General features: G+C 41.7%; 3 protein-coding genes across 4 annotated transcripts in view; 1 reads left to right on the forward strand and 2 right to left on the reverse strand.

The window, feature by feature from the left end:
* The window catches only part of LOC132916795 (dnaJ homolog subfamily C member 22), a 262,780-nt gene that overhangs the window by 9,324 nt on the left and 226,222 nt on the right, over positions 1–27,234 (reverse strand). The window lies entirely within an intron of this gene.
* LOC132916786 (nucleobindin-2) lies at positions 2,641–8,063 on the forward strand. Its single transcript, XM_060977109.1, has 11 exons — positions 2,641–2,792; positions 3,337–3,463; positions 3,534–3,638; positions 3,728–3,949; positions 4,015–4,111; positions 4,187–4,263; positions 4,344–4,446; positions 4,522–4,702; positions 4,765–4,921; positions 6,545–6,586; positions 6,823–8,063. Exons 2-11 carry the CDS (start codon positions 3,341–3,343, stop codon positions 7,387–7,389), a joined length of 1,674 nt encoding a protein of 557 aa, XP_060833092.1. The 5' UTR covers positions 2,641–2,792; positions 3,337–3,340; the 3' UTR covers positions 7,390–8,063.
* The window catches only part of LOC132916779 (protein bric-a-brac 1-like), a 225,490-nt gene continuing 206,224 nt past the window's right edge, over positions 7,969–27,234 (reverse strand). For both annotated transcript variants that reach the window (XM_060977097.1, XM_060977096.1), the window contains 5 exons: positions 21,480–21,537; positions 16,296–16,473; positions 15,318–15,403; positions 14,918–15,157; positions 7,969–14,602 (listed from right to left, as the gene is read on the reverse strand). In XM_060977097.1, the coding sequence (XP_060833080.1) occupies positions 14,082–14,602; positions 14,918–15,157; positions 15,318–15,403; positions 16,296–16,473; positions 21,480–21,537 (1,083 nt within the window). In that variant the 3' untranslated portion in view covers positions 7,969–14,081. The remainder of the gene's footprint in view (positions 14,603–14,917; positions 15,158–15,317; positions 15,404–16,295; positions 16,474–21,479; positions 21,538–27,234) is intronic.

The raw sequence follows: 27,234 nt of genomic DNA on the forward strand, positions 1-27,234 counted from the left end.
GACTCGCGTCGTTAGCCGCGGTCGTCTTTGGGAACGCTGGTTGCCGCGAGAGATATGAGTCCGTCGTGCAACCTCTCATTTCCCTCCTACTGCAATCAACGGCATTTAAGCCTGCGTTTCGACCGTTTAAGCATTTAGCTGCTTCCGTCATATCTCAACATATAGCGAGAATTTTTTCGCACTCCGAAGACAACGGCTCCTTGCAACCTGCTTCTCTAGCAAAGGAGCACGCTCGTGAAATTGTGTTTCGTCGCGTTCGGTCAGTTCGCTAAAACGAACTGTACGCACTTTCCGAGGAGTGTCGAAATCCGAAACGATAAAGAGACGTCTGCCGGAGAAAAAGTAAAATATTTGTCGTGACTCTGAAGTTGTGTACTTTAGCAAGGGAGAGACATCAACGCCCACGTAGAGCAGACACGTTCGATGGAACAAAAGCGAACGTTGAAATTCCGTATTGGCAGGAAATAATTGGCTGCACCTAATGAATGAACGCTGTCAAGCCAAGGCAAAGAAGAACCGTAAAAGGGAGCTTGGTAAGAAATCGAGGATTAGTTCACGGAGTGTTCGCGTAACTGCACGATCTTGCGGATCGTTTGTGGGGGAGGGGAGGGGGGCGGAGAAGAGACAGAATTGAATAGATATAGAGGGCGAAGGAGAAAGAGAGACGAATAAGGAAAAGGCGGATACGCCAGGTATACCAAGGTCGTTAACTGGAAGAAAAATTAGCCGTTTGTCCAAGTTCCGTCGAAAGATGGGTCAATCAGATACGAAAACACTTGTCCGGCTAGGCATTGTTCCAAAGTAACAGGTCTCTGGACGATCGTAGACACAGGTATACTTTTGTCCTAATGACCGTTCGTGGAATTCAAAAGTTCACGGTTCCTCGAGTGTTCGACGGGGTGGTCACAATCGTTCACGAGCTCTCCTGCTGCCATTTTCCTCTTGAAAGCCCAGCGCGAGACCACGATTATGTGTTACGGTATTTCTGTGGCGCTAGCTCTCTTCGATATACCTTTAACTTTATCTTCTGCCTTCGCTCGGTCTCAAGTATATCTTGCTCAACGTTGTCGAATAAATTATAATTTCTGAATCTTGGTACCACGAGCTTGTTCTAAAGCCACTTTTACCTTTGAACAACCTATTTTACCTGAGTAACAGATACCCAAATGCTATTCCTAACATTTTTCATCTCGTTCATATACACGCATATATCCAATTTCATGCACTCTTTTTTCTTATACCTCGGTTTTATCTTTATTCTAAAATAATATTTACATATCTCATGGACGGAGATTTACCTTATAAGTGAGTAAGTACCTGCTCTTTCGGTTCATATCATTACTGTTCTCGTTGTAGCAAGAAAAAATTACCTGCAATTTTCTATTCTTTATATTTTTTGTTATAGAATTTTGTTAAACAATGTGGACTTCGATCGATACCGGGGCGTGGTCATAATCTGTACAAGCATATGCCATTGACTTAGCACAGGGTGGTTTTAATTCAAGGCAATACTATACTGAATCGATAACGTCGCATGTGTCATGAGAATGGTAAGAGGGTCAAGTGACCCCCAAAACGTGAGCATACATTCTGTACTTCGCTGAGCATATATGTACATATGTACATATTCTATTGCCATGTATGCATTTGATCCTTTCACCGCCTGTTTAGACTGTTCCCACTTGCCAAGGTAAAACTGCTGTAACATCTACTTGATGATAAATTTGTCATTGATAGTGCATATAATGTTTGAACATATTAAATTTATTTGCTACCTGACGTAAAAAACCTAATATAGATCTAGCTTGTGAAAATTGAAGTTAATTTAGTATACGGTCATATACGGTCATATTTAAAGTAACTTTTTTCTATTTTTGTTCTATGTATCTATGTATTTTAATTTGTTTCTAATCTCTGTACTTTGATTTTTATTGTTCATACAATTACTTTTGTTATCTAACGAAAAATTATCGATGTACAATATATGTGTGATGAAATTAGGTTGGTGTTTGTATATATGATGAATTTGTTAAGAATTAACATCAGTTGAAAATCAACCGTAAGTTAAAGAAAAAAAGCTATTTATTGGTAATTTAGATATACGTATGTGTATATATTTGTGAGAACACGTGATAATGTAATAAAGTAAATTTTTTAAAATATAACTTCTATCGGTAAAAGCAAGAAAGAAACCCTTGTAACGAAATGGATTCGTATTGCCATCTATCGCACGAACTGCAAACTTTTACAATGTAATATAATTGTAAACGCATGAGACATCGACGGAAAAAAGATAATCTTGAATAAATCAGTACCTTTCGGTACTGACCGGTACTATCATCGATTGCATACGTCTGTCTTTCCTCATCTATGTACTGTATGTAATGTATGTTTAAATCTTATAACTGTTGTTGCTTGTTATTATAACTATCAATATCGTGTTGAGTTGATACAAGAAGCGAATTTTAGTGCATTTTACATCAGTGACAATCCTGCTATCCGTCGTTGCAACTACGTACCACGGTAATTTTTGTTATTTGCCGAGATTATTATTGGATTTTCAAATAATCGGTATATATTTCACTTTTATATATGTGTGAAGTATATAATGTTCAATATGTTCTCACTTTTATCTCACAGCTGATCGTTAATCACACATAATTGTGATTACTTGTACACGAGGATCCACGGTTATTTATTGGTTAAGTTTTAAGTGAGAATAGAAAATCTTCTGTTGTGTGTCGGATGAAAATTTATACATTTATACTTTCACCAAGGCGATCAAAGTAACGGTAAACAACAATATTGAGAAGAATTCTCTGTATATGCACTGTTTTTGTATGTGGTATCATTTAATTAGTGTAATTTCAAGTTTCCGAATATTCTCACTTTTATATTTCTGAAATTTTCATTTTCATAGTTTTCTTTTTGTGAAGAGTATTTCGACGTTACAATTTTCGCGTATGCAATTATAATATTAGAAATAAAGAGAATATAGTGTTATTTCGAGTAAACATATTGGTTTTTAATTCGTTGAATCAGCTATCCCAATTGTTAGTGATGCAAGTATGTGACTCGATTTAATCAGTATATTTTCCGCGTAAATACCTATTACGACAACTTTCTCATTGAAACATCTGTTGCGCGTATGCTACATTAGTGGTTCATAATTTTTCAACGAAACGTGGTAAATCGATAAGATATTGTTTAATTGACTATAATATAACATTATTTTCAACTAATTCGTGTATTATTTTCATTCTTATTTTGTTCAGTAAATAATCAATCGGTCAATAGTTTTTATCTTTACTTATGGTCTACAATTCTTTTTAGTAGAAAGATGAAGTACTTCCTGTTATTTCTTCTAATAACTGTGACAGTTCACTGGTCAGTTGCACCACCCGTTAATCAAAAGAGCAAAGATTATGATAATAAAAATGAAGTTGAAGACATAGAACCAATGGTAAGTTTCTTATAATAAAGATAATTTTTTATTTTATAAACAATATTCATAGCAAAAGTCTTTTACATAGGTAGAAATGGAATATCGTAGATACCTAATGGAAGTTGTTCAGGTGTTAGAGAGTGATCCTGATTTTCAAAAGAAGTTGGAGAAAGCAGATGAAGCAGATATACGTGTAATTTGAAAGAAATTATTATATTACAATTGAATTTAAAGAATACAATTCTTGTTGTTATATATATTTGTAACTTATCTTTTCATTAGACAGGAAAGATAGCCGATCAACTACAATTTGTGAACCATAATATTAGGTCAAGATTAGATGAAATAAAGAGAGACGAACTAGAAAGATTAAGACATCTTGCGACAAAAGAAAATGAATTAAAGAATGGTTTAGATATTGAACATTTAAAAATACCTGAACATTTAGATCATACTAATACACGTACATTTGAGGTCCAGGATCTAAAGAAATTAATTGCTAAGGTAATGCATCGTTAGTATTGTACAAGTTTATCAGATATAAATATGTTAATTGTTCTTTTATACAGACTACTGAGGATTTAGCAAAAGCTGATAGGAGGAGACGTGAGGAATTTAAACAACACGAAATGGAGAAGAAATACGAAGAACAAGAAAAGTTAAAACGTAATTATTATAAATTAAATATGTATTGATTATTTATGATAATAATATATTCTTATGTATTCTGTTTTATTACAGATATGAACGACGCAGAAAAAAAGAAGTATGAGCAAGATCTACAAGCAATGAAGGAAAAGCAGAAAAAACACGAACCTGTAAGTTGTAAATATAAATGATTTAATATTCTACTGATATACACGTATTTCTATTGTCTCCTCCATTTTGCACTTTACAGGTACATCATCCAGGAAGTAAACAACAACTAGAGGAAGTATGGGAGAAACAAGATCATATGGAAAGCGAAGACTTTAACCCTAGAACATTTTTTTTCTTTCATGGTATTATATCTTTATTTTATATTTATTTTTATAGTCTTATAAATTTTGTGTAATTTATAAAAATGAATACCCTAGATATTGATGGTAATGGAGTATGGGATCAAGATGAAGTTAAAGCTTTATTTTTGAAAGAATTGGATAAACTTTATGCTCAAGGAGCACCTCCAGAGGATTTATTAAAACGAGCTGAGGAGATGGAAAGAATGAGGGAACATGTATTCAATGAGGCCGACCTTAACAAAGACGGTCTTATTAGGTTTGTATATATATATTTTATATGTTTTGAATAACATTAGTTACTTCATGTTATTGTCGTAGTTATGAAGAATTTTTGGAACAAACAAAGAAACCAAATTTTCAACAAGATGAGGGGTGGCAGGGATTAGATGAACAACAAATTTACACTCAGGAAGAATTTGAAGCTTTTGAAAGATACAAGCAAGAGGAAATACAAAAAATGATTGCCCAAGGAATGGTAAGTATAATATAGTAAAAATCATTGTTATGATTAGCTATCACGTTTTTTGCAATGATTATGCATATTATGTTGTCAATGCTTATTTATCCTTGTTTAATTAACTTGTTTCTTTCTAACGTATATCTTCCATTAATAATATGAATGAATTAATGACCCTAGAAAATTAAAAATATTTTCATTGAATATTTCTGCTTTAAACGAACGTTGTTAAAATTTTTATATATTTTTCTTTAAAATAAGAATTATGTTATATATATATGTACTTCACCTAATGTGATGCAAAAGTATTTATTGTATACGTATACATTATGTACATGTATGTAAGTTGCGGCAAAAGAAAAATCACTGGGTAGTGAACTGGATCGATTCTTTCTTAATTTCGGAACATAGAGTAATATTGTTAAGATTGCATTGATGGTGTCGAAAGGTTTAAAAATTATGGGAATGCCAAGGCTATTGTCTTTGGTATATAATGTTACTTAGTCATATGCGGATGTCAAAGTTGTGCTATTGAAGATTAGGAGGTGTCATTGAAGCATGATTAAAGCACGGTCCATTGAAGTAATGTCGTTGACAAAAGTCAAAAGTCAATTGGAGGTTGTGGGAGCAGTCGCAATCGTGCTATTTGAATTTGTCACTTGGGAACTTTGAAGTGGCATCAAAGTTATTTCGTTATCGCTTCTACATTTTTATACATATATAGGGTGTTCGGCGAAATGGTGTGCACGATTTGTGAAGCATTACCGTTAACAAAAAGAATGTTGTAACAAACATTGATGTGTTTCGAATCGGTTACAAATTGCAATACTTAAAGTCGTTAAAAAATGCTTCTTTCTATAAAAAATTAAGACCAGCTTGATTTTCGTAAATGGCATAGTATCAAGACGAGTACAACGATCTATAATATTATGATCTTTAGATGACCTTGAGTCAGAAATTTCATTAATTCATAAGAACATTAACGTGTGAAATTTGGTTTAATAAGGCGCTAGATCAGATGTATACAATCACGTTTGTGCTCTCAACAAACCTCGATTTTTTTTTATAGAAAGAAGCATCTTTTGGCGATTTTAAGTATTGCAATTTGTAGCTGATTAAAAACAGATCAACTTGTGTTCGAAACATTTTTTTATTACATTATTGGAAATGCTTCAAAAATCGTGCATACCATTTCACTAAACACTCTATATATAATTTTTTAATACTCTTCTACATAACATAGTATTTGCAAAAATGTATCTAACGTAAGCAAAAAAGAAAGGTTAATTATATATATTTTTGTTTGATCAGAGTAATGAACTTAGAAGCCGCAGCAGTTTATACGTTGATACGCTGATGTGACAAATTGTTTATTGTAAAGAAAGCATTATGTAAGCAATTAATCCGCTTTTATTTGTAGAAAAACATTTGTATAAGGTGTATAATAGTATTTCCGCTTATTATTTTAACTAAATTTACGGATAGGAAGAAGTACATATATACGTATACCGTAGTGTATTACGTTACCAGTGATTAGGTTTTATTCACTCATTTAATCTGTCTGTTTTTTAAAAAGCATTGTTTGTAGTGTTTTTGTAATGGATAATAATTAGCTTGTGCACTTTTTGTTGCTGTTATTAGCGACCACCACACCCAGGTAGTATACCGGCACAGTCCGAGCCGGTAAGTATTCTTAGTTTATCAAAAAAAAAAAAAAAAAAAGATATATAGTACATATATATATATGTTTTATTTAATGTAAATATAAAGTATGGTTTCAAAGTTTTTCTTTGACATTTAATGATCTAATATAATAAAAAGAAACTTAAAAAAATATTATTTTAACATGTCCAATTAGTAGAAATTGAAATTAGATACTGTGAATATATTGTAAAAGTAATTTTACTGATATTTTTTAGTTTCCATCACAATATGGGCAAGGACCAGTTGCTCCTGGATTAGTTCCACCCCAAGTAGATCCAAATCAAAATATGCTTCATCAACAATTCCAAGACCAAAGTCATCCACAGTATCAACAGCAGCCACAGATTGTAGTTCCTCAGCAACATGGTCAAATTCCTCAACAACAGCAACAACAGTTTCAAGGGCAGATACCATCGAATCAGCAATATCAGGTACCCCAAAATCAAATCCCTGTTCAGCAAGTACACCCTGGAGCGGTACCAGTTCAACAAGGGCAGCAAAATCAGCCTTTAGTTCAACAGCAACATCAAGCTCCAAATTTTCAACAACAATATCAAGTTCCAAATTTTCAACAACAACACCAAGCTCCAAATTTTCAACAACAACCTCAAGTTCCAAATTTTCAACAACAGCAAAACATAGTAAATCAAGTACCACAAAATATTCAGACGAACGCCGTGCCACAAAAACATAGTTCAAATCAAGCAGATTCACAACCCGCGCAAGCGCCCGCTCAACAAGAAGTTAATAGAAATAAAATTCCAGATCATGAGAAAGTATAATTGCGTCTTCAATTCGACAAGACTATAAATAATATTTAATTTGGCAAGAGTACGCTCTCAATTTAAAAAAAAATTGAACTTTGTTATTTTAGAGTATTTTTTATATCTTTCGCTGTTATTTTATTCATTGATTGTAACATCTGTATGATCGTACACACAACACGTTCATCACAGAAGCCGGACAACTTATCGTGAAATGTAAATAAAATTATTTCCAAGAAAAATAGACGTATTAAAAAAACATTGTTTATTTGCTGCCTTAGTACTTTACGAAGTAATAATTCATTGTCTTTTTGGTGCAGAACCTTCGTTTTTATCAAGAATATGTAATCGTTGGAACATCGCGTGCATCGAAAGATAAAGAATATAGGAGGGGTTGCTGTGCGATTCAGTGAAAAAGATCATATTTAATTTCTCATATTTATTATTGCATACTGTTTATGTTAGTATATTACTTAGATATATGTGCCAAATAGCAACTTAAATATATGATTGCGTGATTCATCTGTTTGTTTCACCCGTCAAGCACGGATAGGTAGGTAGGTGGGTAGGTAGGTAGGTAGGTAATGTAACGCTTACTCCACTATATATAAGGTGTATTTATAATTATAGCATATGTTGGTAGAACGTCATCTTACATGCTAATCGGTAATAAATAAAAGAGGAATTCGTAATTGGTGACGGGTTTTGCTTGCATCCGTGACTAAAGAAAACTATTTCCAAAGCCTCGTATCCGAGGTGTTTGGAAGAAAACGGAAACAAACGTCGCTTCGCGATTCGTCACGGGTACACACACATATTTCGAGCGTTTTCTTAAAGACACGCGCGCAACTATTCGTATAGTGTGTCGGTTTAATCAATTCGACTATCTACTGAAAAAGAAATACTTTGTTTTAATGTAAATAGAAACAATAGTAACTACAAACTATCGCCATCTGCAAAGAAACTTGCGCTTGTCCTCGTTCTTGGACAGCGAGCGTCTTCTACTGTAAGCTGCGCGACGATTTCGAACGAATCGATTGAGATTAGAAACTGAAACGAAGACAGTTAGACAATTCGGTTCGCAGAATCAGGCGATCGAAGCTGAAAGGCGATAGAAACGTGTATGTAACAACCGTTATAACGATTCGGAGTCATTCTAAATTTTGAGGTAACAGCTGGTCGGAAATTGCTACGATCAACTTCGATCGCGAGACCGCATTACCTGATCCTTTTCGATTTCGCTCCTAATTATCGCGAGACACTGGTCACGTGAAGCTATACGCGCTCCACAACTTTATTTGCAATCGCTTTCAAAAATATTTATCGTACCAAAAGAACGCCTTTCTATCTGTTACTGCATCGACCAATGCCTCGTTAGCGCACTATGGCGGTAAATTCAAATGAAACAGAGGCTCGGATCTTAAATTACATAAAATACCTTTACGACCGGACAAATAAATATATTACAGGTTACGATAATAAAGATGAACTTTGTCGTATAATAATGTTGCATCCTTTCTATTTACAGTGAACGCGCGGTTGTGCATGTTTGTCGCGTAATATACTGTGTGTTCTCCTTTAGTGTACTTGTTCCAAGAATATATTCCTTTGCTTTCAATTTTGTTTTGTCCGTCGCTATTTCTCTTTCGTTCGTACGTTTACATCTTTATCATACTCTTTTCTCATACTTTCTTCGTCTTTCTTATACCTTCCTTTCTTACTTTTTCTTTATCCTATCATTCAATAACTTAACTCTTTCCGTTTTCGCCCTGTCTACGTTTTCTTAGACGTTTTCTTAGACGTGTACGTAGACGTGTATGAGCACATGTACGTGTTTTGTGTCATGTGTGTGCGTGGCCGTGTGTGTGTGTCTGTCTGTATGTCCGTGTGCGTGCGCGTGTATGTATGTAAGTGGGTGAAGTGGTGGGGTGCAGTTGTGTTCGTGGACGCGTTGTGTCGGATATTGGCTCACGGCCGGGGATGTATACGATTAAATAATCGGATTCCGAAAAATGTGCGGTTTCTATTGTTCGACTAATAGTTTCTGTAAATTAGGATGCCACCTAGTTTAGTCTCGAATGTTTAGCCGTTACCGCAGCAGAGAAACGTGAATCGAACCGGGCCGTTCCTTGGTGTTTCTCGATCGCGTTCCTTCCGCTGTCGTAACGTCCCTCCGGTAAACGCAGTTACGTGTTACATCCTGTAAACTAGTCGTAAATCGCGGATACGGGGATTACTACGCTTCATTATCGTTTTACTCTTACGGTTTGCTTGAATTCTCTTCGGTGTTTCCTTTTTCCTTTCGTGTACAAGTGTGGCGCGTATGTCGGGTCGATCGTTATTATAATAAGACATTACATCTCGAAGCTAAGGCGAAAATAAAGGAAAGATTCGGCGCGTGCGTAATACATTTCAGATCCTGTTTCGCATATTCTTTAATTCTCATAGAACGAACGTTGAAAATTTGTTTTACAACTGCAGCCGAGTATTGGTTGCCTCGCGGCTAAACGCGTCTCGCTCGCCAACTTTTCCACGCTCTCCTCCGTTCTCGAGACTCGCGTGGATCCTCGCTATATAAGTAATTTCTACAGATGCGGATCTGCCGCGACTTTCCACCGTTTCGATCGATCTTACTGGCGGTTACATTCTTCCACACGGATTCGCAAAGCGTACGTTCGCTTAGGAAATCGGGAAACATGTACGCGCAAGACGGATCGAGAAGACGGAAAACTCGGGAGATCGATCGATAAGCGAGTGAAACGTACACAAGCCACGAGGACAAATGGGTGGAGGTTTTTATCGAAAGTAGTATACTAGCGTCACGCCCGTCCGTCCTTATGTTGCCTCGATAAAAATTCTAAGAGCTACTTTGTCTTCGACTCTAAGATCCTTACTTTTGTCTAACTTAATTCTCCCCGTGAACTTTTGTTTCGTCCTCGACGACGTTTGAACGGAAAACTGCATCATCATATCTTCCTTCAACGTAAAACGTATCCAGCAGCAATCTTATAGCGTCAATATATCAATTTATGTATATATATATTTTTTTTTTGTCTCATATATATTTACTTTACTTTGTGTCCTATATCAATAATAGCGTATTAGATGCATTTTTTTTCTTCACTTATACCTTATGTATGTAATATAAGTATCTTTGTTTTTCTTCATCTGTTCACAGATATATCAAAATGCGTAAACGAAAGATTCTCGAAATATCCGTTCCCTCTGATAATTCAGTTACACGCTCTCCCCTCCCCCCTCCCCCCGCTCCCCCCGCTCCCCACTCTCCGTTTAACCATCCATTTCCGTTCTTTCGTACAAGCGAATCGAAAAGAAACGTTTACGAGAATATGCCATTCAGGGTATTACCGGTGGTGGGTTGATCCAAAACAGAAATTTTGTCGGGTTTGCTTGTAGATTCTGTACATTCGCTCTACACGCACACAAAAGATTCGTAGACACATTGCGTAATCGACAGGAATAATTTTCGATCCGATCCGATTCGATCCGATCCGATCCGAATCGATCCGATTCGATCCGAATAAATTTCATCGGCCGGCATCGATACGAATCGGTCGAGATCGGATCGATCGTACAGTTGAAAAGTAAAAAGAAAAATTTTCGCAAAATATTCGAGTTCCTCCTTTGATTCTATCCTCGACTATAACCGTGCTGTTTAATCTTCGCAGAAATCGCGCAGCGTCGCCAAGACTTCGAGACGAGACGAAGAGAATATGTACGTACTAAGAAGAAATGTTTATTTTACGCAACGTCCCCACAAATAATTCCTTGTATCTTTATCATCTGTACTTTGTTTTCCGGTTTTCTTTGTTCCGTCTTTTTTTTTTTTTTTTTGTCTCTTTTGCATTTCTTTTCCACTTCTGTCGCAAATGATTCATTTGGTGATGCGAAATTTCGAATGACTTTTCATCACGTACAAGTGGTCACGGTCTACGGGACACGTTAAATTTTTTTTGTTTGGAAGGCACTTGCTACTTTTTTTTTTTTATACAATATTAATTTTAATCTTTTCCACATTCTCGCCTGTTCACATGCCCCATCCTTTTCTCTCGCACACTCTCTCCCTAACCCCTCTGTCTTTCGGCTAATTCTTTCTCGCAATTTCGTTCGCGGCTCTTTGAATTATATTTCTTCCTTTCTTCTTCCAATCCCATCTCCTCGCTTTGACTCACGAATTTCTTTTGCTCCGCCCTGCCGCTGGTTTCGTTCAAATTTACCTTCTCGTTGAACACATTAAGCCTAAATCGTAATAAAATCTTTTAAATTCGCGATCCTCTTTTCCTTTTCTTTTTCCGTTTCATTTTTTTCCCCTGAATCGATCGCTCTCTCGCGCGTCGTTCCGATTTTCACGAAAAATAAAACGCGTTCGATCGCACTTTTTCTCGTCGACCGAGCGCTCGAATATTTTCACCCAAAAATCTTTCGTATCAAGAATAACGCGTTTTAGAGTTTTCCCGAATTAATTTTCTAATCGCCGATAATTAACTTGCTAATCGATTCCTCCCGAAACTTTCGTACGAACCGTTTAAAGCTTTCGTAGGGGAGTGGCGCGAGAACAACGTTTTCCAAAAAGTTGCCTAAACAACGTATAACACGATGGACAGCCTATACGCCCCATTCTCTTTTTTTTCGAGCAAAAGCGAAAAGCGATGGTCTTTTCCTTTTACAGAAGGCCACTTCGAATTTTTTTTTTTTTTTTGTTTTGTTTACTTTTTAATACTTACAAAGAGTCACTCCAGAACCAGTGTGCCAACTTTAAAAAATTTGCTTTTTTTCTTGTTTAGAAAGTTTCGTTCTCTCTGTCACACGCGCTCCTTTCTTTCTCTCTGTCTCTTCCGTTCCATTCGCTCTCTCATTCTTCCCCATCCTGTCCATTTCTCACTTTCTCTCTGTCTTCCCCCTCTTTCTGTTCCTAGGATGACTAGGTTCGATACGAACTCGCTCGTACTTAGACGTCGCACGAAATCTCTGAACGGCGGTTCGTGGCTAGAACGATCGAGGAGTAGACGCGAATCATTTGTGAAAGAAATTCCGAGCTGAATTGGCTTGACAGCGTGCGATCGACCGGCTAGAATTCGAACGATTCCGCAAAGGAATCGGTTCGTTTCGACGACTACTCGACTCGTGTCGTTCTTCGATTGTCGAGGATCGAGGGTGTTCTCGCGAAAAGTCGTACGCGTAACATGTAAAATTTTGAAAAATAGCACGATCTTTCCGAAAAAAACATTCACTCGCACGTATCACGTTCATACGTTCGATTCGCTCAGTCAAATGCTCGCGTTCGTTCGCTTTCAATGTTAACACAGGCACACGGCGCTCGCGCGTCTATCCACATTTTCTCTTGTTCCAAATTCAATGAATTTCACGGTAGTGTCGTCATTAATTTTTCGTTCCCTAATCTCTAAACCTTATAATTTTTATACTTGGCATACCCCAAATATGGCAGGAAGGCAATCATTACACTTAATAAAGTACAGCAATCGGTTTTGTTCTCCCTTTTGCGTGCTAACGCGTACGCACTAGTCGAACAACTTTTGTTTCTCTTTCGTTCCGTAGAGATTTCGAACGTCGACGTTGTCTCGATCGACGAACAGTCGCAAAGCGAATTTTGTACATCTCTTTCGCTTTCGTAAGATTATTCATCATTATTCTTCTCTTTTTCCCTTTCCTTTTTTTTTTCATCTTCTTTTTTCTTTTTTTTTTTTTACTTCGGAAGCGCAACGTTTCTCGAATCGATCGTCCGTTTTACGAACGGCTGTAATTCCACCAGTCTCGTCTTGCTTTGCAGCGTTTCGATGCGATCTACATGTGGAACCGCGTTACGAGAAATCCACGGTATTTTCTCAGTCCGTCTGTACGGACGTTGCTTCCAACGTTCGGCGAGTCCCGACGAGCTGTATATGTCGATCCACGCGAATACTGGCTCGTGCCACGAGATCGCTTCCCAATTACTATACATTTGGCATATTAAACGTACGGTTATCGTATATGTATAGATATATAAATCTCGAGTGTAAGCGCGTGTCCGTGCAGCACACTCGCGTCCACGCTTTTGCGCGCAGTCGGATGCTTCGTAACGAGCTCCGATCGAGCAAAGTTAGCTACGGAACGTTTTCTTAAAATAGGCGGCCTTCGAGACTGCGTCGGAATCGGTCGAGCGATCACGATCGATGCTCGAGGTCGGTAAGGAGGATTTGGCTTGAGATTCGAGGATCGAGGATCGAGAATCGAGGATCAGGGGATGGAGCATCGATCGTGGCTGCTCCACTCGGTGTCGCTTTTCCCATGGCTCCTTCTCTCTCGATCGTTTCCCTTTCCCCTCCCCTCCCCTTCCCACCCTCCCTCCCCGTTTTGATTGTAAAACTCGAACGATCTTCGCGCGAGATCGCTCTGGTATACTGCGGTATCGTCGCGAGGACGAATGGTCGGAATACGGACCGTTCGAGGCTGGAAGCACGGCGCTCGATTCGCCGTCGCCGTGTCGATTACGCGATCGCGCTCCGACGAATCGATCACCGCGGTTATACTTTCGAATAATCCGTACAGCGAGTGTCGCCTCCTCGCAGATTCGCTTCTGCGAGAAGCGTCGACGAGAAGCCTTTTGTTAGGATCCCGATGGAAGTGAGACGCTGTTCTGCCGATCCAACGGGCAACGATCAGCTCGTTCGATTTCGAGCTTGTCGCGCTTACTATTCGCAACGCGAGTCGGTTAGCGGCTCCAGCTTAACGGGAATTTTGTCTTTGTCCTTGAGTCCATGAGGACTCTTTACGAGATCCGCGATGTCCTCCTGGAAGAGATTCTCCGGTCGTGGGCTGACGAAGCTTCGCGCTGGCTTGTACGTCATACCGCTCACGCCGATCCCGACTTCCACGCTGCTAGGTATGTGTCCAGGATCCATCAGAGGGCCGAGCGGACTCGCCAGAGGACTCTCCATCGGGCTCTCTGGTGGGCCGCCCGAGCCTGGACTGGCCAAGCCCAAATTTAGCGGCGAGTTTCCGTTGTTCCCGCCGCCTCCGCCGCTACCGTTGTTACTCCCAATAACCGGTGTACCGCTGTTGTTGCTGTTGTGGTGATGCTGGCTGGCTTGCATCGCTGCCTGTAGATTGGACGAGAGGCTCGTCGACAGATTCGTCGACAGGTTTGTCGCCATCATATCGTGTTGCTGCGAGTGCGCCGCCGCTACCATGCTGCACATTTGATGTCGCAGTCCTACGTCAACCAACAACCCCGAATATTAATTCTCTTTCGTTTTCTTTCTTTCGATAGAAAGCTGCGCCAGCAAGACAGTTAGAAGAATAAATATTAGCTCGTCCAGAAAGTGTCTTTCTTTCGCAAACGTGTATTTTACAACAATCCACCTTCGTACAAACGTGAAACCAAGTCTGTGAAATGTCGCGTTGTTTATCTCAGCAGAATAAAATCGATCGTACGTAATTCGACAGAATAATATAAAACGAAAAACCTCGTGAAACGAAAGAAACTTTTCGGACAACCTAATACATATATATGGCAGTCTATCGTTACCTTGAGCGACCGCAGCAACCGCGGCCGCGGCTGCCGCTCCGGGGCTGACCGCGCCTTCGGGACCGTTGCAAGCCGCGTAATTTGCCAAACTCGGATACATCGAAGTCGGCTCTTCCTTCACCATGTGCGGCGAGTGTCCATCGCGGAACACCACGGCTCGAATCACACCGCGAATGTGCTCGTCGGGCCAAACACCCAACAGAATCCTTTGCGGTCTGCCTCTGCCTTTCGGACGAAGATCTGACCAGGCAAAAAACAAACGAATGGTATGCCGACGTCTCGATATTTCCTTGCAACGTTTGCTTCGTTGCGAACTCTAGTTGCGCTGATTTTTAAAAATTTAGACGACTAGTTTCGCCTTGGCGCGTAAAGATTCTTAGAGTATCCGATTAATACTTACCGGCTCCTCCATCAGCGCTCGGACCCAGCATATTGTGCACTCGGTTCGCGTACAATACGAAGGTCGGGTATGGGATGTCGTATTTCCTGCAACAAAGTATGAGGAAGCGTGTGAGAATGAGAAGAGCTGTTGGATCGAGAGAATGTTTGTAGCTGAAAGCGGCAGCACGACGAAATCGATCGATTCTCGTAAAGATTATCGGGCTCGTTCCGCGAAACGTTGCTCGATCGGGCAGCACATGTTCGCACAAAGGGAAACAGCCTTTAACGACTACGCGTTATTACGCGCGTGCGATACGCGCGTTTTACGACTAAGCTGTAAAAGTTCTTAAGTTGATCGCTCACCGAACCCAACAGCCAATTGTTTTCTCTCTGTTTTAACCCATTTACATCCGACGCAGGTTATCGTTCGGTGTACCGCGATTCTCGCAACTAAATTATTTCCACCGAATCGCTCGAAACTTTCGCCGCGGATTGTTCAGTTGCGACGAAACAAATTGTAACCTTTGTAAATTAATTTCGCTAACCACTGGCAAAACATCATCTGGAAAAACCGGTAAACCGATACTTTTTGTCTCGAACGATTAAAAGCAAGCGATATCATCGATGGCCCTCGCGAAACCAACCGCGATAATCACAGCCCGTGTAATCGAGTTTATCGAAAATCTCATTAAAAATTCGGCGTTTCGTTAGAACGGTCCGATGAACTTTCTTAGTTTAATTTGTCCCGTCGCGCCACGAATATCCGCCTGATAATGAAATTCTTCTCGCCACTTTCCTCCAGCGAACGGGGCGAACGTCTGATGCAGATGTAATTCGGACCACCCATCTGGTTGAGCAGCGACGCGACGCCTTTCTTTATTTGGTTAACGCGAGAAATTTGGTTTCGGTGATGGCCAGACGGAAGGAGAAAACGAACGACCGTGAACGAAATTTCGCGAACTCGCAACCAATGAAAACTTGACATGTATATAGTTACCTTGCTGCTTGACTCAAGGACAATCCTTCTTTCAGCACGCTGAAGATCGCCTCCGCCATGGTTTCTGGTCGCCAGGACTTGAGCGGGCCGCGTTCTCGAAAGCGCAGATTGTGCACCAGGCTCTGATTGGTGTTCCAGCATTTCTGCCACATCGATTGCAGCTGATACTGGTAGCTGTCTGTTTAGTTTACGCCCCCCGTGGAAAAAGAGAAAACAGAAAAAGCATGGCATTAGTAAGTGTCGGGATTTTCATTGGTCGAAGGAAGACGCGTGTAAAGGAAGAAGATGGGTGAATTTTAACATCGCGAGATCAACCTTTCGATCCATCTCTCTCTCTCTCTCTCTCTTCTATTTTTACTTTTATGCATTTTCGTTGCGTCGTTGCGGCGCATCGGTTTCGTTAACGCGATCGATCGATCGATCGATCGAAAAGCTGATTCGCTGTCACGCGAGCGTGTAAACGGACGCTCGTCGATTCGCGTGAACCAATGCAAATGCATCGAAAGAATCGAATTGAATCGAATCGTTTCGAATGCGACGATTCGAATTCGACGAAACGATACAAGCGTACGACATATAAATAGGGTAAATAACCAGACGTAGGTAAGTCGAGCGAAGGTGCGAGTATCGTGTAGTTAGGTTCCTTTGTAGCTGCTTGGGCGAAGCGTACCTGCGAACAAAGTATTGAAAGGCAAGTTGCGGGCGGGGAAAAGTGGGAACGGAGAATAAACGCTGCGTGTCGTGTACGTTAATCGTATCGATTGTATTATCGTTGGCGTACAATCGTTATAGAATAAAAAAGAAAGAAAGAAAGAAAGAAAGAAAGAGAGAGAGAGAAAGAAAGAAAGAGTTCTTAACGAAACAAGCTCGATCGTCGATAGAAAATATTTTTTCCTTAACGTTAAAAGTTAATCGCAGGCTCGCAACCGTTTGCCTTGGAGCGCGCGAGTACCATACGACTCGAATACCGGCTACGCCACGAACGGTTGGCCTCAATTCGCAACGATTATTTAATAGTTAACTTATTGGGTTTAATTGAGCATCCTCCAATTTGACGATTAATACAATTAATTGGAAAGGAAGGCGCGCGTGCGCGCCTCGGTACACGCGCACGCGTGTCCGATCCAGACCGCGAGTCGTCCGGCTTCGTTTTCAAAAGATGCGACGAGATCGGCGAACAACGAGTAACCTTATGTTAACCGCGATCATGCGATTTTCCTAGGCGACATTTTCATCGATTTTTCGAATCGCCGAGTTCCGATCGTTCGTAACGAAGAGACGACGCCGGTCGTGAATCGCGTTAACGTTAACAGAAAATTAATTAACGTTAGGTAACCGACGCAAAACGTAGAAAAGGAAAATGAAACGAGCATCGTCGTAGCGCTAATTCTTCAACGCGGATAATACGAGCCACGGTTTTTCCTTGAAATCTCGTCGGTCGTCGAGAGAAACGCGCTTCTATTCGCGACGAGTATTCTATGAGGATCGGACGATGGGTCCGTGCTACGGTTACAAAAGTAATCGGCCGAGATCGATTTAACGCTATTTCCGTCGTAATTAAAGCGAAACGATGCACGAACACCAGGTGGAAAATTAGCGCGACGAGTATATTTACCAACGGAGCCACGGGCTGACCGGGCGTTCCGCGATAAACGTTTAAAGGATGTGCATCGTGTTACGTTGCGCTGGAAAGTGTCGCTTATTCGCTAATTACGGCGAATGCCGGTCGAGTACACGACTGTTTGAGAATTTCCAACATCTTTTTCGAAAATATCTTCAACTTTCTTAACGCAGGCGCGACAGTTTCGAAAGCATATTTAGAACGTGAAAACACAAGTTGTCCGTCGGGCATAAGGTTGCAATGTTCTCGAGTTGCAGTAATTTTTCGTATTCTAGCAATTTTTTTGCATACAAAAATATACAACGCAGGCTAAATGTCATCGAACCGCATTTATCGCGCAACGTTCGCTAATCGCGTCGGAATACTTTAGCAGCGCGGTTAACAAATTCGAACGATTTTCAATGTATAAAACAATCGACGACGAGACAGGTGCGAGTCTGTGCTCGAGCAAAGTTGCTCGCTTCCAACGCTAAGCAAATTCGTACTAAGCAAATATCAAGCTGTTATAAAAGTTCCGTCGGACCATAGCCGCTATGCCACTCACATCGGCATCCCAAATGTTTGCTTTGTATTATTAGCAGGTGTTCCACTGCAAACACCATGCTATAGTTACTAATTGTTAAAAAAAAGAAAAAAAAAAAAAGGAAAGAAAAAGCAAACGATTCGACGTCATCGTCGTTTTTTTTCGAAACACCAAAGAAACCATCTGGAAATTAAAACGACCGGAATGAAATTCCGATCGATGGAACGTAGAACAGAAGCGATGCCGACGTCATGGTCATGGTTTTGCACCGAACGAAACCTCTACGATAGCCTGACGCAATTTCGTCGTAACAAACGCTCTTAACAAATCGTAACGACCAACTTTCCTGTCTTTACGAATGGAATGATCGCAAGAAATTCGATTAAACGTTCCCACCAAGAGTCTATCATTTACAAGCAAGTTTAATAAAATAACTTTTACGTAAATTTCGCGTAACTTCCAAAGATAATAAATTCGTTGATATTACGATCGAGCAAGATATTCGTAGAAACATCTTGCGATTTCTAGGATTAACAACTCGACGTTTTTATCGATCTATTCGATATTCGTGACGACGAGGCTCGAGTCGTAGCGACTAAAAATAAGAATCGAATTCGTTAAACTACACGGATTGGAAGACGTGGTGCAGAAGGCACTGGATTATCGCTGGAACAATCGTTAGCCGCGATAACGCAATATATTATTATTGCTCTTGCTACGTTCTAAACGTTACCGTTATCATTAATTCCTATCACTTATTATGGTCCCATTGTAAAGGATACGCGTCAGTTCGAGAACGCCAGGCTTGGAAAGAATTTCGTTCGCGAACCAAAAATGGAATGCGTATGGAATGTGAAAAATATCGATCGAAGGGGAATCGCGGAACGCGATAGGATTCGCTGTTTCGTTGTTCGAAACAAACGTTGCAGAGTATTCTAACATCGTCTGTGGTCTGCGTTCCCAGCGATTACGTTCGAGCGTAACGTGCGAAAAGTCGTCTCTCGGGGGAAAAAAGGCACAGTTTTACAAGGCCTGTACGGTTCGCGTTGCTCGCAATGGCGAGACATAGCCGCAGAAAGCAGCACGCTGTTTCGAGGAAGACGGATTATCGTTTACTGATCGTTTTCGTTCTCGTCGTTGAAGTAAAGCGATACTATCGAGTGCTTTTTACAGAAAGCCCACCACCAACGGAAACCAGAGAGACCGTTAAACACAAAGTTAGGGTCGCGTTTTCGCCTCAGCTTTTCCACGAAGTTGAGGATCGCGTTCAGCGACTTTTTCGTCCGACGATTGTACGGACTGACGCTGATGTCGCAGCAGAATTCGAGCACGGCCGTTTCCTCGCTCGAGTTCAGACCCGCTTCCTCCAGGACCATCATTCTCTTCGTCTTTCCCAGGATGTTGTCGTACAATGTGCCTTTCGGTATTCCGTATTTCGTGGACGCCTGGGTGAAACGCATCTTCTGAGTAACCACAGCCTCGATCGCTTCCTGGAGATCGTGCCGCGTCCACGTGGGCGCCTTCAGCTTCAGCAGGGTGGAATAGTCAGCTAGAAAATAGTCAGGGATTTCGACTTTTTTCGTGATACCCTGTGGCTGCACCTATCCCAGATCGAACGATCTTGGAGGTAGCTGGCCGTCGGACTCGATACATCGTTATATTTTTCGTTTTTTTTTTTTTTTTTTCGCTGCTACACTTTCCCGCAAAAACCATCCAAACTTGCCCCTTTCTCGATCCCCTATTCCCACCCCTACACAAACATCGCCGTGTCTTGTATTCCTTTGTCGTCTCTCTTTGCTCCGTTTGCGCATTATTCGTCGGCCACGTGATCCTTTTTCTGAGAATTTCCGTGAATTGCGAGAACGTTTCGGCGGAAGATGTGAAGATTTATCGCGCTCGCGACCCGCGAACAACAGTGGCGCGCGACGGGTGGAAAAGAAACGGAGACAAAGCGGCGAAACGATGAGACGCGGCACGAATCGCCGATAAAACGTTTAATCGCGGCGGACGTTTCGCGAATGCCACCGTTCCACCACACCTTCTACGAAAGCAGAGAAAAATCGGAACGAGTACCGAGAAGAAGAACCGGCATGAAATATGCTTGTAAAAGCAACGGGAATCGTCTGCTGTGTCGGCTGTGAAATCATTGGAAGATACTAATGGCGAGCGCATAAAACGTTCCGTTGCAACATCGTTGATATCGCGCGAAACTTACCAACGATACTACTAAAAAGACGAGAAGCACATAAACGAAGAGATTAGGTGGAAATAAAAACGGAGGATCCGAATGCGCGTCGGTAACCGTCGATGAACCGAGCTATGGACGCGTTGATTCGCGAGAGAAGAAGATTTTACCAGACAACAGTTCGGTGAAGGGATACGTAGCACACAAGTGGGAGAACTGGCTGCGAATCGCGAGTACGTTATTGGTGCCATTAACGGCTGGCCCCTTGCTCCTCTATCTAAATTGCTTTCTATAATATATTAAAGTAACGCGGATTCTTGCGCTTTATTATTGCCAAGATAACGACACAGCCTTTTTCTTCCACCGCTATCACCCTTCTCCTTCGTCCTCTACCCTCCTCGTCGTATTCTCATTCACTGCTATACTTCGCGCCCATTCCTCCGTCTATACTTTCGTTGGGCGTTCTCCTTCACCGACGTGTTCCCGATTTCTTCGAGCCGCGCCGTCTCCCACCGTAATTCTCCGCTTTTTCCACTTCCGTTTCTTTCCTCCCTCGTCTTCTCGCCACTTCGTCCAAGTCCATTTCCGTTGTTATCGGCATCCTCACCGTTTCGTTCGTCGACCATCGACCGAGGACAAAGATGATCAAGTCGGCAAAGGGGAGGGACCGCGATCGCGAGAATATGGAAACTCGCGGCAAAACGTCACCGCGCGCACCATTTCTTTCTATGTACGTTTTCGTAGAGAATCTCGAGGAACGATCGGTTCGACGTGCAGTTACGTTCTAGTTTCCTGAAATGTGCTGTCGAGACAGCGAGCGGATTAGGTAGACGTGGAATGTGGCGAACAACTTACCTGCTATACTGGACGTGGAGGCTCCGAGCCAAGCGTGGGACGACTCCAACAACTTGGCCTGAAACAGAAGAAACATATCGCGTTAGAATTTTCAGCCATCTTTCCATCTCGATATTTCGATCGCGTTTCGCAAACCAGCGACTACGATTACCGTTTTTCGACCGTTCGCGGAGAGACGCGATCGCGAGGAAGCGCGTAAATGGTAAATTCCCGTTACGATTAGACGCCACGAAATGATCGACTCCCTATTTCGGTTGGGATAATAGAAGTGGTTTAATTAGTATAACACTCGATTAACAATTCCAAGATATGTAGAGACACTCGACAGCAAACTTTTCAACGGTTTCTGTCCCGTGGCTCGCTACACAAAGACCCTATTCTTCGGACAAGATGATTGCCAGATGTCGATACATCCTCACGGAATATTTTCAGCCAGCCTAAGCACCCGCTATAAATCTTAGGATTTATTTAGCTAAGGTTCTCCAAAGGAACAAATAGTCTTTGTCTTAACAGTCCCTAAATCTATCACCTACTACGGGAAGATACAGGAAATCTGCTTTTCTCACGAACGATGCTTCCCGCTAGCAACCTTCTCTCAAGGGCAGTTAGCATCCTCAGAAATTAACCAATTAACAGCAACGTCCATTTCCCTCACTTTCCGAATGAAGACTTTCCTCGACGAATCCGATGATCTCGTATCCTTACACACGACGCATCACAGTTTTCTTCTGCAGCGTCATCGTGACGGAAAGTCAGTCGCTAGACGCCTGTCCGAGCCGATAGTTGATAGTTAGCAGTAACAACTTTTTTTTTTTTTAGTAGATTATTTAGGATCAATTCTCCTACAGAATTTTAAGTCAATTCTTTTTTTGCATGGTACTGTAACTTGGATTATAAAAGTTTATAGTTGAATCTAATGCTTCGATCTAAGGGGTATTGCCTTTTTAGTCTACGGATCTGAGTAATTGGGTGACTAATGAGTTTTGGTGGTTGTTAACTCTTATATTATATCTGTTTCTGAACTTGGTTATTTCTTCTTTGACTGTGGGTATCTTAAGGTCGCGATGTATTAAGGATCTTAGAGTTTTTCTATGTTGGAGTTGCTCGCTGTTCCCCATAGTTGGATCCCATAGGTCCAAACAGGTTTTAATATGGCTTTGTATAGCATTATTTTACTCTGCGTGTTTAAGTTGCAACGTCTGCCAATGAGCCAGTAGAATTTTTTTTTTTTGTTTATTTTGGTTTTTACAATTTGTCCTGAAAGACATTTGGTAAAGTATTATATTTTATTGGTAAAAAAAAAAAAATAAAAATAAAATATAGCATGTGGGTGGCTACCCCCAGCGGGGTGCCATCTTCGTGTTTGCTAGGTTATATCTTTTGTGAGTAGAATTTGAGCAGTAATAATTGATCCGAGTTTCTCGACATCTTAAGCGATCATCATCCGAACTTGTATCGTGCATCGAACCGCATTGACTAAAAGTCGAACTTGTAATTGCGAATCGCGAACTGCTAATAGTAATCGCGAGCCCTATGCATAGTATACACATAGAGTATATGTTAATAAATATATGTCGCAGATAAAAGGACATTCTTTCTTGTGGAATGTTTGGCAAGGTCCCCAATGCTTTAGTCCAGACTTTTTATTATAGCTATACTTAAATAATAAAACTACGAAATAGTTGTTTATGATTTAATCCAATTATGTTTGCCCGAGGTTTATGACAGTGGGCTTGGTATTGAAGTGACATAACGGGTCGCTGAACGTAGCCACGGTCACGGGAAGGACGTGTACCTAACAGAGGCATGGAGTAATTAAATAGCTCTCCTTGAAAACAAAGATTGACCCGAGGGGTACAGAGAGGTACGGAGAGGAGTATATAAGGACAGTTCCACTTGGACTGAGATTCAATCAGATAAGTTCTACTTGTACCGTGGACAGGTACGTTGAGTCACAGCCGAATCGTGGATCAGTAAGTTGAGTTCGACTTAGACTGTGGAAGAAATCGCATTCGTCATCCCGTTGACCGTGGATTCGTTGTTGATTCTAAGATCATTGCCATTCACATCCCGAGTATCTAATTACCGCGGTCAAATTTTGCCATAATCATAATTGTACTAGTAAATATCCTCGATCTTGCATAACAACAATGTCTAATCCAAAGAGAGATTCGTTACAGGCCCATAACCCTAATGATAACTCGACATATATTTCCAACAACTTTGTAGAGAAGATAGTTACGCTGGTGCGTAACGATTGAATGATTGAAAACCCGGTCAAGGGATTTTGACTGTTCTAAAGTCGATGAACCGGTGAAGTCCGGTGACGATGCTGTTGTAAAGGAAAACTCTTGCTCGGTGGTAGTCGCCCACCACTGGTCCGGGAAACATGGAAAAACGTCTTCCCAATTTTTACCTGATGCAGCAATAACCATAAGGAACCTCCAGACTCGAAGCTGTTTCATGCCACTTAACGGTACATCAAAAATCCTCCTTTTATGACAGTTACTCAGGAATATTGCGATCCGTTTGATTCAATGTGCACAGCTGGTGGCCGCCTCGAACGCAAAGAGTCACCAGACGTAACAATTACAGATCGCAAGGTTTGCGAGGGAACGCAAAAGGGTTAACGCGTGGAGGCGGCCGGTGGGAAAAGTCAGACGAGGTCGGAAGATGCTGGGCGGAGACAGAGGGAGCGAACGGGTTCCGTAGAAGCGAAGCTCGCGTCTCTGTCGACAACTTTACTAATATGCGAGTTTTTCCGGGTCTCTATAAAGGGGTTGCGAGACGCGGCAAAAGCGCAAGACACACGCAAAGTTGGCTCATTTGAAAAGTTTCGGTCCGCGATTTCCGCAATACCGAGAGATCGGACGGCGCGGCCTACCGACGCCGGACTTCTCATATACCGAATCACTTGCAGGAGCCACACCACTCGGCTGACTTTCCAAATGAATTTTTAAGGGTCGAAGGGTTTCGCTCCTCGTTTGATACGCGCCTCTATCAAACTCGCAACTCCATCGTCCTTTCTCTCTCTCTTTCTGCGTCCATCGTGGCTATCGCTGTAACACCGCGAGAATGCTACCGACGAGAGTGAGACTCTAAACTTTAGTCGGCGATAAACCTGCTCTTTTCCGAGACAACGAGGAATCCTTCGAACTATCCGCCGAGGGTTTACCTTGGAGAAAACGAATTTTCGTTGGTACGTTTGCGCGTTCCGCTGCGAACTGACACAATGAAAGCGCAAATAACAACGGTATAATAACGTAACGAGACGACAAAAGGGAAGATAAAATAGGTTCTATTAAGAGTTCAAATCCGATCTCCGGAGAGACATTGTGTCGAGACGAAACAGTCGGCACAATAATAATAATAATGCTTATAATAGCGGTAGGTGCGGCTGGGTAGCGACTCGTAACCTTGAACGAGAAGATAAGGCCTACGATTCGTTCAACGTTGCTGCAAGATGACGGTGTCTAATTTATTCAAAGCGATAGGAGCGTTACGACGAAACCCGACTAGACGATACTCTAACACGTAAATCTATCGTGTCTCGATACGGGATAGCGGCGGATAAATAATTTGAAGATACGCTGGTGAAACGATATCCAGCGGTTTGGTAATAAAGAAGAGGACAGCCGGGCCTGCACGCGTCTCGACGAAACCACAAAACGTGTATCGGTGCGACAGGGAAATCGGGTTTACCACGGGAACAAGTCCATTGCACACTAATGCACACACGCCGCATCCTGTCATGCGTGCATTTTTCATCGTCTCGTGCGGCTGTCGCGGGCTGCGCCTTCAAGAATGCACGTCGCGGTGCACGCGACACGTCGTACCGCACGCTCGACCGCTGCATTAACGAGAAAATTGCTCCTCGCATTCTTCCGACCGTTTCTCTTCCTCTCTTCTACTCGTCTGGTTTCACTCGTAACACCGAGCCGACCTTCTTCAGCGGAAAGAATCTCTGCTCCAGACTCGTCTTGTTACGTCCGTTCGAACGCCAGGACGAAGCTTGTTCGCAACGTGCGTTGCAACAATCTACAGGTTCGGAAAGAAAATCCTGCGCGACGTCTGAAACGAAGCATTCAAGGGATAGCTTCCTTCTACAAGGTTTAAGCTCTTGAACGTTGCAACCGGCTACGCGTCGCTAATGTCACGTCCGGGACGCTTCAAAACCGATGGGCCGATGACGGACACCCATCGGACGGCAAGGGACAGCACGCGGCAGCAGGAGGACCAGGGCCCAGACCCAACACCTGGAGTCCTCCCTACTTCACGAGATAACCACTCGTGTAGGGATGCGACCGAGTTGTAAGAGCTTCAGTCTTGGAAAGTCACGGCTGGAGTTCGGAACTAAACTGTCATTTTTTTTTTTATTTAGTAGATTATTTCCAATCAATTCTCATATAGAATTTTAAGTAAATTTATTTGGCGTGGTACTGTAACTTGGATTATAAAAGTTTATAGTGTGTTTGATTCTAGTTGAATCTAATGCTTCGATCTAAGGGAATTGCCTTTTTAGTCTGTGGATCTGAGTAATTGGGTGACTAATGGGTTTTGGTGGTTGTTAACTCTTATATTATATCTGTTTCTGAACTTGGTTATTTCTTCTTTGACTGTGGGTATCTTAAGGTCGCGATGTATTAAGGATCTTAGAGTTTTTATACGTTGGAGTTGCTCGCTGTTCCCCATAGTTGGATCTCACAGGTCCAAACAGGTTTTAATATGGCTTTGTAAACTGTCATTAGTGTAATCAAGGTGTTAGTAAATAAATTCTCTCTTTTTTTTATTTTCATCTTCAATGTCTTTTGACTAACGTCGCGAGTGTCACGTAAAATAAAAAAAGACATCGAAGATGAAAATAAAAAAAAAGAGAGAATTTATTTCTTAGCACCTGGTTTACACTAACTACAATTCACTTCTGAACTCCAGACGCGGCTTTTCAAGACTGGAGCTCTTACAACTACTTTCGGCGGAATCTGACTTTTTTTTTCTTTGTCATCCCTCAATATTCCCTCTATCCGCGTTTGTTAGGCGTTCTCGAACATTCGGCGAAAGGACCGTTGGGATCTGGAGGGTTCATTGGGCACTTTGCATAAACGACATACATCGTCGCCGAGTGTCGCCACATCTTTATTTCCGTCATCAGCCCATCGGTTCCGAAGCGCGGCCTGGTCCCCGATGCGGATTGAGACGTGGTTGATGTTACACAAGCGTCGAAGCTTTCGACGTGTGTACGGCCGATCCGTTACGAGTCGCGTCGCTGTTCTTGAAAAACTAGCAAAAAGATTTCATTTTTAGAAATGCAATGGACTTTCGGTGAAATGGTCTGGTCGAATGCTCGCGACGTGATGCTCAGGATCGCGAGGCGTCACCTCGGTTTCCACGCGTTCAGCAGCGCTTACGAGCGCCGACTTGGCTTGACGGAAGATGGATGGCCTAAATCCAAGGGGACAATGATAAACAAAAGTGAGAATAGACGCGGACGAGCGACGGCGGCCTAATTAAGAAAGGCTTCGAATTTCCGGTTTTCCGGACATCCTCGCGGAAAATCCTGTGAACCCTGCAACGCGAGGGATTTGCCAGCTAGTCGTCTATCGTTGCTAATTCCTGCAAATATTTGCCGGGCAAGGATATAGGCGTGCGCGAAATGAATAGGCGTCGGAAGGACGCGAGGGGAGACCTGATGAGAGAGTATGAAAGAGAGAGAGAGAGAGAGAGAAAGAGTGAATGTATGCACGGGGATTTGAGTGAA

Source organism: Bombus pascuorum, chromosome 2 (genome assembly GCF_905332965.1).
Source record: "Bombus pascuorum chromosome 2, iyBomPasc1.1, whole genome shotgun sequence".
NCBI lineage: Eukaryota > Metazoa > Arthropoda > Insecta > Hymenoptera > Apidae > Bombus > Bombus pascuorum.

Bases quoted from the DNA above. Each gene is read 5' to 3' on its own strand.
- LOC132916786 (XM_060977109.1), top strand. From the start codon at position 3,341: ATGAAGTACTTCCTGTTATTTCTTCTAATAACTGTGACAGTTCACTGG. The intron at 4,112-4,186 runs GTAATTATTATA...GTTTTATTACAG, and splicing joins AGAACAAGAAAAGTTAAAAC to ATATGAACGACGCAGAAAAA. The intron at 4,703-4,764 runs GTTTGTATATAT...TTATTGTCGTAG, and splicing joins AACAAAGACGGTCTTATTAG to TTATGAAGAATTTTTGGAAC.